Here is a 12203-nt window from a genome sequence, read left to right on the forward strand (position 1 = left end):
CAAAGTAAAGCCTACCTTGAAAAAGAAGTAAGTAATTTTCACAGGAAGGTCCAACATTTTAAGATGCATTTCTAAATTCTGTGCCTTGTCAATCCTTCAATTTATTCACATGTGAATAGAAATGTTCAAGTACCTGCACACTCTCTGTCACTCTGATAAAACACACTTTTTTAAAAATAAAAAATACTTAAACCAGCAGGATGCTACTCTTTGATGAATCATCAGAAGAATGGATTTCAGCAGTGCTGTTGCCATGTTCTTCATAACTTGCCCACAATCCCCTGGATTTGTGTCTAGAAATCCTCACGTTCATTCCCCAAGCAGAGAGATGTCCACAACAGATGTTCAAACACTCCAGAGAATCAGCATAAAGGAATTTTCTGCTCCCTAACATAGCTGTACCAAAAGGTTTCATTTATTCAAACTGTGCTGCTACAACTGCAGGCACACGATTCCTAACTGACAATTTGTGAGCACTCACCTGCCTACAAAGGTCACAAACCTTTAATCAAGATTATCAAACCAGACAAGGGCTGCAGCAGCATGTCTAAGCTATGCCATGTCTAAGCAGAGATCTAATCTAAATACTGGATAACCAGGCTCTTCTCTTAGGAACTCTCCCATGAATTGCTCTAGGGATGCCTCTTGGAGCCCCAAATGTGTGGAATAGGGTTTTTGGGTCTCTCCTGCCCTGGACAACTATGTCAGTGCAACAGATTCAGATGTTTTATACACTTACACTCAATTCACTCATGCGATGGAATTTCTCTAGGACAGCCCTACCAAAACTCAGGTATTATATAAAAGAGTTCAGTATGATCAAGTCCATCACAATACAACCACAAGATGATTAAAATAACTTCCTACAGGTGCCAGATATCTGCCATCATGTTTGGATAAAACCAGGAATATCTTACTCCTTTGCTGAGCTTCTAATCCTGCCTCCTCAGAATATGTCAAAACTGATAATCATGGCAGACATTTACACTTGATATCTTTATTTTCCCAGGAGCATCAACATCTACAAATTGCAGTTCTAGCTGTTGTCTCCCTCTCCTGAACTGCCCTTTGTATCCGTTCATCCCCCACAGTCCTCCTCACCTCCCCCAACACGTTGACACAGGGGAGTTTTAAAAGGAAATCAGAATGAAGTACATTGCACAGAAGGGAGATTTATTTTAGCAAAGGCACATAAGAAACATTGAGAGAACTACCTGAATGCAAGAATGAAAGTCAGATCGGCTTTTATGCAAGTTGAGATATTTCAAGTCAAATAATTTCAAGTCCATTTTTTTAAAATGCTGAGTTGAGGTAGCACATGCCTTTGTAGTCAAAAATTGCAGAAACTCAATTATTTTGCAGGACATTTTACACTGATCTGCGAGTACCCAAAGATTACAGCAAAAAATGGTCTACTTAGGAATATGTGGCATAGTGCAAACCAGCACCTTCAGAACTATCCATACAAATAGTTCTTTGAAAGGAAATAATATCTCATCAGCACAGAGGGAGTATTGATCTGGTAAATGGCAAAATACAGCATCTTTCTAACCTTTCACCTTCACTCCTGTCACTAGAGTATATATCCAGAATATATTTTATAAAGTGTTTTTTTCCATCTCTTTTTGTTCCATATGATCAACACAATGCTTACTGTAATAGCAACAGAACAACCCATGCATCAAATTCTGACAGAAAACAACCTGGTTGTTTCAGACCAGACCATCAGAAAAATCTATGACAATTCAGACCATCAGAAAAATCTATGGGGAAACAAAAAAATGTAAAATGCTTTTTTTTTCATGAAAGGAAATATAGAGTGTATATCATGAAATGAACAATGCATGAAAATAACACTCAATTACCAACTCCATGCAACTCTAAAAATCCAACGTAGCAGAGAGCAAAAATACTTTTAAAAAGGAGGCCAAACTACACCCAAAGCAACCTGAAAACTCTCACAATTCTTCTGTAAGTTCCCTCTTTAAAAACAGAGCACACATAGAGAAGACTTATTTCAACCACAGAAATTTGCACTGCACGGCAGTTTATAATTTCAGATAAAATGCCCACGTTTATAAGGCTGCTCCTGTCTGACTTCAGCCCTGCCTTATATAATAACCTTCATGTGATTCAGCACTCTCCAGTTTGCCAGATCTCTGAAGGCAGCTCCCCTCACAGCTCACAAATACCACCCTTTCTTCACACCCTTCTCTCTCTTCCTTCCTTTACTATCACAAATTCCAACAACTTAATTGATGACATCCAGCCCTGTAAAAACTAAAAACAGAAAAAAAACTTTTTAAAAATTCCAATAAAATAAGGAAATTTGACTGAGTTTTTTGCCATCTGTATCTCTTTGGAAAAAAAGAAAATCACAAAGTAGAAGAAAACAGCATAAAAGTGTGACCAAAAATACACCATAAACTTGCTATTCCTGACTAAATGGTTTCTTACAGATACAGGGCATTAAGGATAGCAAGAAACAATAAATCCTCTCAGTTGGAGGGAGGATGGAAGGTCTTTCTCTGGACCCAATCCAGGCAGCTTCCCACTGCAAACTCCAGAAAAGCTTCATCATCCATTAATAAGATGAAATATGATCCACCTGTGATTTTTACCACTTTCAGTAAAGAAGTTATTAGCTGAAAAATGGTTTTGGACTTTTTCAGGCTCTTTTCCATGAATAGCAAAATTAACAAAATCTCCCAAGATTATAGGAAAAGAACCACTTTGGGCTACACATTTTTAGGGAAGCTCACAATGAGATCCTTCCCAGGGGAAGTCAACCTGAAGAAAAATTACTGCTTTTTGGTTTCTTCTTCTTCTTGGGTTGGATTTTGAATTTGGAGAACTCAAAATGCTCTTTTGTCAACTGTAAACAATGCCCTCATGTTTGTAACTGGAACTGTTCAAAATAACCTCTGCATGGTAAAATTCTGGAGATACATACAAGAAACAGGGATGTTAAAATATCACACATTGTATACAAACAGAAATTTTATTGCCATTAATGCTCTTCAGATGAAACTGAAAAAGTCAGAGTTTACATTTATTTTAACTGCAGATAATATTCTGAGCCACACTGAAAACAACCTATACCTATAGAAATACATATAATCACTTACATTCCACCTTGAACTCTGAAAATGCAGGGGAAATAACTAAATAATCACCTACCACTTATTTTAATAATGAGCCATTGGAATAAAAACCAGAAAAAATAATTCCAGTCATAAACTATTTTGACATGCTCAACGTGAAAAAGTACAAATAACAGAAACTATTACAATTGATTTTTAATTAATTTATTGATTTCAACACTTATTTACAGCAATCTTTAAAGCAGCTCTCCAGGAGCACGTAAGAAGAATACATTAATATTTTTATTGTTGTAATTTTAAAACTGCAGGGGTTACTTCTGGAAAAACTCCTTCAATTCCAAAATGGCTCAGTGAAATATGGCACTTGCACAACTCCTGCTGTAGCAGGGGCTTTACCAGACAATACCAAAAATGTCCCTAGCATCGTCCAACCGGAGCTCTCCTTTATCTGCTATAAAACACTTACTCTAGTTCACTCTTCCACCCTTAATTTACCCTGCCTTTCTCCTCATCCTGTGCCCAAATGGGAGAAGCTGCCACAGTATTTTTCAGAGCATTATTACAGTCCCTATAAATGCAAAGAACACGCAAAATGTTGCTTCTCTGATACCATCTCTATGTGGCACCAAGAGCTCTCCATGAGCCCTCCCTATCCGAAATATGCATTTATCCACACTTCTAAGGAAAACAGCTGCTGAAGACCACACAAGTACGTAATGTCTTCCATGCTTTCCTGCACCTCTCTCAACCAGGAGCTTCAAATTATTTCATGTGACAATATACCAGTGCTGACAACTTCTGACAAAGCCATTGTAAGAATTTTTTCAATTTTATTCATCTGAAGTCATGATACCTCCACTTACAGACACAATACCTCTCCTTACACACAAGACAGCTACACTAATAGGATCTGCTCCTATCTGACGTAAAAGTGTTATTTAAAATACTGAAAAGGACTTTAAAAAATTTGGTGTCTGTGGAAACAAAAAGCAACCTGAGAACATTTTTCCTATTCCCGGTCCAATGCCTGCACAGCAGCTTTCAAGTGGCTCTGCTGCTCTCCATACACACACCCAAATATCTGTGCTACATAAAAAAAACCCTGAAGTAATGGATGATGATGGTAACAAAAATTATTTAAAACCTGTCAGCTTAATTGAGCTGCATTTTCAATGCACGACTTCTAGACTTACTTACACTGAAATTTATATTGAATTGCACATATAGGTGAACATTTGCATTCAGACTCAATTAATATGCCAAAAAGTCATTGCAGGTAGATAATCCAAACTTATATCGGACAGACTCTAATTCAAAAATTTGAACAGTTACAGCAACACATTTTAAAATTTAAAAAAAAAAAAAAAAAGAGCATATACAGACCTTCCAGTAGTCAGATTGTAAACTGTAGTACCTCTGGTATGCAGATAATGCTGTAGGGAAGAAAAATGAATGTTCAATTTGTTTTGTTTCATTTTATTTGAAGAAAAAGATAAAAATCCTTAAGAGTCAGAATACACAACATTAAAATGATAAATGGTTTAATAAAAGTAACACTGCCATGGTAAGTACACTGTTGTGGGCAATGCATTCCTTAAGATTATAATTTTGTTTTATGAAATGTCAACCCAGAAGTATATTTATTATTAATCTTACAAATGTAAATCAAGCAATATTTTAAAGAAAACCTATAACAAAGAAATAATTTGAAATTTCGGGATTTTTATCCCGGACAAAGCTGTTCTGAGATTTAAAAATTTAATCATGTAGCTCATTTACCACACTCCCTGATGCCCTGTAATTTCTGAAGAACTGGTGAGGAGGGACATACAAAGAGAAATCAATTTCACATGGCCTTTCATTCTGAGAAACAAAAGCAAGCAGAAAAAAAATAAAAGCTTACATTTTATTCCACAGCCACGGCCAAGACTAACCTGGAAATCAGTGCTAAGAAAGCTCTGTTCAACAGAATATTAGCTCTACTTGGCAACCAATTTCTCCAATCACTACTCCTGCATCCCTCTTCCTCACTAAAGGAAAAATTCTGGTTGATTCATCTTGCCCTTGGGCTAAGGGGCCACCTCGGACTAGAACACAATCAGGCTTTGCTTTTTTCTAAGAACAGAGCACGGGCAACCATCAAAAATGAAGCATTTGAAGTAAAGAGTCACTGCAGTAACACCAAGATTCTGATTTTTCAAGTGTTTGCTCCCTAAGATTAAAGAATTGAAAATACACAATGTGTGGAAACCAAACAACAGAAGAAGACAACTCCAGCTTTGGAAAACCATAAAAAATCCTCAACAGATTAGGACACAAGAACAACGTGCACTTTAGGTGCGGCTTCATTTCTTGCAAGCACCATGGATAAATCATGTCCATAAACGTTATCACCCTTCAATGCCTGTCTTGAATATTCATTTTTGTAACTTGACCGAAGTTCTTGTGAAATAAGAACCTACACATCATGGTAAAGACGCAGAACCTCTGCACTCCTCTGTCTTTATCTGTAAACAGACACATGCTGATCCATGCCCATGAGGTGCCCCTCGCCACCAAAATGCCCGTGAGGCCAATTTCTAATTTTGATGTTCTAACCTGTGGTTTATTTAGATGCCCAGACTAGAAAAATGAACTTAGAAGAAGACTCATCGACCACACATTATTAACATGCAACGTATTTAAAACAATGCAACTCAGACAAAGAAAATCACTTTAAAATCTAATCTAAGTCTCTCACAATTTAAGAACACAATTCCTCCTCCAACCACTCCCCTCCCCCCCCAAAAAAACCAAGCTGGTACAATGTGAAGAATATTACTTCAGTCTACCAATATAAGTTGAAGAATGTTGAAACTAAGCATATTTTAGTCATATTCTGTAATTATGTTTAAAAGGATTTTCAAAATAAGACGAAATAACATCCTACTCCCCCCCCAAAGGTCCTTCTAGATTCAACTTCTCCCAGATATCATTCATAAATTTTCAATAAAAAGGAATAATTATCTTCTGAACACGGTAATGACTTCACTTTGCCCAAGAGGAACGTGCACATGCTCTATGAAACAGTTTTGTAATGCACCACATCACAAATAAAAGGAGTTCTTTTCCTTTTACTCAAGCAGAACATATCCCAGTTTTAAGGGTTAAAGGATATTTCAAATGCTCAGGTCAACAGTACCATATTATGCAAGACTGAAGAAACTGAGAACTTCATGAAAACTTTTTTTTTTTTTTAAAGCAACTACTGCAGTCAACTATACAGAGGATATTGATAAAAAGATGAAAAGAACACCAAATACAATGCTAAGGATTTATACTGGAAAAATAAAAGGGAGAACATTTTCACTGTAACTGTTAAAAAATACAGGAGGTACCCACATGAGCATATCCATTAAAAAGGAGAGGTGCAATATGCTTACCTATTAGCAGTTAAGGCACTGCTAGCAAGTTTATAAAATGTCAACAGTATTAAAAAATTACATAAATAAACAGAATATCTTAAAGAGAAAGAATAGGAAAAGAGAAAGCAAGAAGAAACTTGCCCTGAAAAATCTCAACACCTCCATTTAACATGGAGGGAAGTTATTACAGAAAGGAGTCTTTTGCTCCTTGACATTCTACCAGTTTTCTTTTAAAAAAAAGGATGTTGGGCTGTGATTTTCTTTTCTAACTCTTCCATTCTTCAATAAAGTTCAGCAACTTCCCACAGGAACAGCTGAAGTGATCATTTAATGTGCCAAGCTCAGTTACAATTAAAAACAAGCACATGGGAAGCGTGGACTGCTGAAGTCTATTTATATTTACATAATAAGAAGATAACACCTCCATTCTAAGGAGCTGCATTTCTCTTCCAGAGGAACAGAGAGGACACGCCAGTCCTCCTCAGTGTCTGAAGTGCCTAATCCTCCTGGTGGCTTCAGAAACACCCAGGAATCCAGCGTGTTCTAGGCTAACAGTATTCCCTTTCTACTTCTTGCACATGAAATGCTAAAATTCTCAGAGTTCTTCTAAAAAAGGATGAATCATGGAGGGTTCCATTAAGCCAGAGCTAAATGTCCCTTTCCTCCTCAGGAATGTCAGACAACTCCTGAGTGTTACTATGCATAATTTCAATATTATCAAGTGCTCAACTTACAGTTAGTTACCTCTGAAATCTGATTTCAGCCCCTTGCACAACTACATTAAATATCTGCTCCATGAACTCCCAAGTTCTGCTGAAAAGGATTAAAGGAACAGAAAAATGGAAAAAAAGGATTCAAGAAAATGTTTTTTGCCAGAGCCCACATGAAGTATCCCTGATCAGGCACATCCCTAAGAAGAATCTTGCATATAAGATGCCAGAAATCAAATTATGAAAGCAAGACTTCTGAAAAACTGAACCAACCTAGATATAAAGGAAAACATGAACCATAAATTTTGAACCCTATCATATTTCACAGACCCTGAGTGAGTCACCAGTAAGCATACATTTATTCTAAATTTTATGGTGTAGAAATTCGTACCTTATCTAAAATGTGTACTGCGGAGCTACAGTCAACTTCTCCTTTAAATTAACTTTGTATCTACAGGAAAAAAGTGCAAATCCCTCAAAATACAAACTTTATACTAAAATAAGAAAGAAAAGAGCAACTGAATCTGCAGAGCCCCAAGAATTTAACACAAGTCCCGATCTGTAACAGAGGGTGTGTTTTATCAGTGTTATGATTCTGACTGTAGGATGATATTCCCTGGTTTATTAAAAAGCAAAAAATCCCAGTTACTTGGGTCATGCAGCACATTAGCAGTATTAAAAAGAAACAAAACCAAGAACAAACAAAAATGAACAACAAAAAAAAATCCCAACACTAAAGGCTGAAATATCATTTTGCACCTTTACTTTTCATCCAAGACTGGTCATTCCAAAGTGAGACAATTTTTGTCACAAAAAGATTCTATCAACTACTGCCCCTCTTTCAGTACAGGGTCAACTCTCATTTTTACAGATTCAAGTGAATTATCCCATTTCAGTTATGATGTCTGTCTTAAACATTATAAAATGAGTGCTTTGAAATCACTCTTAGGCACAGCAGGATTCTGCAGACAATCTTTTGATTAGGAACTTACTATTGAGCTTTCACAATTTAAAACTTTGCCACTGAAATTCTTACACATATGGAATTGTATAAAGACAATAAAGGACATAAGACTTCTTTTTTCCCTGCATGTGAAACACGCACAAACATCCAGAAAATGCAAGTCTGGACTCAAAGAACAGGACAGAGTATCAACAGCAGGACAATGCCTCTTGCCTCTCAACTACTTTTTGTAGTCAACCACAGAAAGCTCTTAAAAGCACAAAAGTGACAGACCACATGCAGACACCCAAAACAAAACTTAACAATTACTAACAGAAGTGTTCAGTTACCTATTTCCCTCCTTCAGTCCTTTATTTAATTTCCTACTCTATCAGTTGATGCTCTCGCTATGAACACCTCTCTCGAAAAGCTGGCCATGTATATCATTTTCCTAACAGGTAATCCTTGTGATCATGTTCCTGAAAACCCCGTGAGTGGCAGATCCAGCATTTACGATCCTCCCCACAGGAGAGGACATGTATACCCCAAAGCTAAACACAGCTTTTCAAGTCAATCACCATCAGCTAAATTGCTTGATGAAAATAAAATGTTTACCTGAAATAGCTCTGAAAAGCAAAACACCACCTTTCTAAAAGAACTGCAGCCACTGAACAGTGAGAATCCTCCTGAGCTCAGGCTCTCTTCAGAATCTGTCTGTAAACCTCAGGCACCTCGTGCAGAGCTGACCCTCAATGAGTTCACACACTGGGAGTTTACTGGTTTCCCCTTACAGGTTTTTAGTCACCCAGAACTATCCACTTTGCAATATGTATGGTTACTTCAGCCCTGACAAACTTTATTATGTGCCCTCTAAGAGTTTGCCTTCCTATCCCACTATGATAGGGCCAAAGGCCATGTCAGAAGCAGGACATGGATAACACTTGTTCTTTATTCCTCCCTGTTTAAGATTCCTTGGTATCATATAGAGAATGAAAAAACAAATTTGATTTAATTACCATGTATATGATTTCAGGGTTTATTTTTTTTTTCATCCACCTAATTTCATAGGATGTTGGCAAAACTTCGTTTCAGTAGAAGACAATCTCTCTTTGTATCCAGAATTTACATGCTTGACCTAAACAAACAAGGAAGGTGACAGTGGGGAGGAAAAATGTCTAGACTGAGTGACAACCACCCACTTGTCACCTTTAGCACATTTCATCACAAATCGTGCAGTCAGAGGACGGCTTTTATGATCTGCTCTAATAAACCTACTTTATGACACCTTAAAACTTAAGAGGCCTTCAAAGTGATACAAACATGGAGCAGTTGGAGTATTTTAGTGCTTGAGAAAGAAGAAAGTGAACTACATACTAACACCATCTAGTGGCACCTTGCAAGGCTAAATGTGACTAACACAAATTTTTGGCTAACTGAACTTAGAAACAGCAAGCTTTAATTTGGCTACATATCCTGAAAAGAAAACGTTAATACAAACCAAAGTTCTGTATTAGTCTGCGTAAAACAGTCTGTGTTTTCTTAAACACAATTATTTTTAATTTAATTTTTAAACAAGCACTAATATTTCTTAGTGCTTGTCTGATATGAAACTAAAAGTAAAATAGAAAATCAGCTGAAGAACTGCACAAGGGAAGCTTGGAAAGAGCTCTTGATTTCAATTAGACTGCTTCCAGGAAAAATATAAATCTTCATTAAACACCTAAGAGATATATGCAGGCTGCAGAAACAACTTATATATAGTGCAGGTTTTACCCCCATGGTGTTTTAACCCAGCAAAGATGGGTTAAAACTGCTCTGCCATAAAATTTAAGACATCAAAAGGTGAGAAAATTCCAAGGTTGAGCCAACAGAATTTACTTTTCTGGGTAAACACTGGCTGAAAGGCCAGATTCAGAGAGTGGTGGGAAATGGAATTACATCCAGCTGGTCACCAGGCGTGCTCCCCAGGGCTCAGTGTGGGGTCTCTCCTGCTTGGTATCTTCATCAACAACCTGGACAAGGGGATCCAGGGCTGAGGTTCAACCAGGCCAATTGCCAGGTCCTGCACTTGGGTCACACAACCCCTCCAGGCTGGGGGAAGAGGGGCTGGAAAGTGACTGGTGGAAAAGGCCCTGGAGTGGTGGTCACCAGCTGGATGAACATGAGCCAGAGGGCCAAGGAGGCCAATGGCACCTGGCCTGTGTCACCAACAGTGTGGCCAGCAGGACCAGGGCAGTGACTGTCCCCCTGTACTGGGCACTGGTGAGGCCACACCTTAAATCCTGCATTCAGTTTGGGGCCCCTCAGGACAAGCAGGACATTGAGGGGCTGAAGCATGTTCAGAGATGGACCACGGAGCTGGAAAAGCAGCACAGACCTGATGAGGAGCAGCTGAGGGAGCTGGGGGTGTTTAGCCTGGAAGAAAAGGTGCTTGGTGAACTTGTTGCCTTCTGCGAAGTACCTGGAAGGCAGCTGTAGTGAGGTGAAGTGTCAACTGGCTCTGCTTCCAAGCAACAAGTCTTGACAGCACAAACAAAGGAGAGACTCAAACTGGCTATTCAGAAAATTTTCTTTGTGAGAGGATTGTCAGACATTGGCACATGCTGTCCAGGGAAGTGCTGGAGTCACCATGCCTGGAGCTATTTAAAAGACAATGTGGATGTGTGTGTTGCAGGGGGACACGGTTCACTGGTGGCCTCGGCAGTGCTGAGTTAATGGCTGGACTAGGTTATCTTAAAGGTCTTTTCCAACTTCCATGATTCTACAATTCTGGAATAACGCAAAAAAATGTGGAAGTGAGAGCAGCAAAATGCCACTCAGGTCTTCTGTTTTAAGGCCTCAGGCAGATGCTGCTCTCCGTTTCCTCCAGAGATTTGTACTGAAAGTACCAAAGAGAAAATCAAAGAAGCCTAAAGCGTGTCTTCCTTTTAACACAGAATGAAGGCTGACACACAAAAGCAATGCAAGCATAGATTTAAGACAGAAAAATCATCAGATAGTCCTCTAAGAAATTTTATTAACAGCTCCACATCCTCATCTGGAAATGCAATGCAGCAGCAAAGTGGTGTGAAGCCCACTGTCCCAGCAAGCATTAAATGTGAAAGATATACAAGTGTTTGACAAGTTTACAGTTACAGAAATCCTTTAGATCTTGAACTCTGTGAAAGTCTTAAAATACTTTAAGAACCAGTGAAGAAACCCCATGGATTCTCATCAAGCTCAAAAATCCTTCCAAGAGTGTATTACACAAAAAGGTCTTTTAACAATTGAGTGTTTATTTAGAACACTTTCCTAAGTGAAAATTTTCAGACAACCAGTCAAAAACATGGTCCTGGTATATAAAAAAAAAAACTGTTGACTGCTAACCTCTGCTCCACATACATACAATTTACAAAGAACATTTTAATGTTCTAAGTTTCTTTTTTTTTTCTGCAGAAATTTCACGTAATGGTTTAAACCATCTGAAATTAAACCACCCAAAATGTATCTCATGTTCAGGATTCTGTTAAACAGCTCTAAATAGAAGCAATTCAAATTCTAGCAGTTAGTTCCAGCTACAAACAACAAAATAAAACCCCTTAAACCTAAATATCACACTTATTTGAAACAGTCATCTCTTCCTTAATTCATTCAAGCTATTTAATTCATTCTAGTTCTTCAGGACTCATCAGTAAGACAAGACAGCCCAGCAGGAATCAGCACAATCCTGTCCATGCTGTGAAGTTTTCCCTTATATTTTATAAAATTACTGCTACTACCCTGCACCTCAGAGCACAGCACATGAAAATGCTTCCCAATAACAATACTTCCTTTCAAATTCCTGAAAGACCTTAACCACCACAGAGAAATTCCCTACAGAGCTGGAAATTTAAGTACAAAGGAACACACACACACATTGTTAATATGGGAGTTTCTCACAACCAAACAACTTTACGAAAGAACAATCAGAAAGTGTTTAAATTTTGGGTTTAGGTTACATCACAATAAAAGAGATGCTCAATTAACATTCTGGGTGGTTTTTTTTAGTACAGTTTTAAATTTT

At 37.9% G+C, this 12203-nt stretch overlaps 1 protein-coding gene across 12 annotated transcripts in view; it reads right to left on the reverse strand.

Moving 5' to 3' along the window:
* Positions 1-12203, reverse strand: part of KDM6A (lysine demethylase 6A) — a 148727-nt gene that overhangs the window by 98419 nt on the left and 38105 nt on the right. For all 12 annotated transcript variants that reach the window (XR_005256741.1, XR_005256739.1, XM_038135371.1 and 9 more), the window contains exon 4: positions 4488-4537. Coding sequence is in view for 10 of the 12 variants with exons in the window: in XM_038135371.1 (XP_037991299.1) it covers positions 4488-4537 (50 nt within the window). In the remaining 2 variants the exon portion in view is untranslated. The remainder of the gene's footprint in view (positions 1-4487; positions 4538-12203) is intronic.

The sequence above is a fragment of the Motacilla alba genome, chromosome 1 (assembly GCF_015832195.1).
Source record: "Motacilla alba alba isolate MOTALB_02 chromosome 1, Motacilla_alba_V1.0_pri, whole genome shotgun sequence".
Lineage (NCBI taxonomy): Eukaryota > Metazoa > Chordata > Aves > Passeriformes > Motacillidae > Motacilla > Motacilla alba.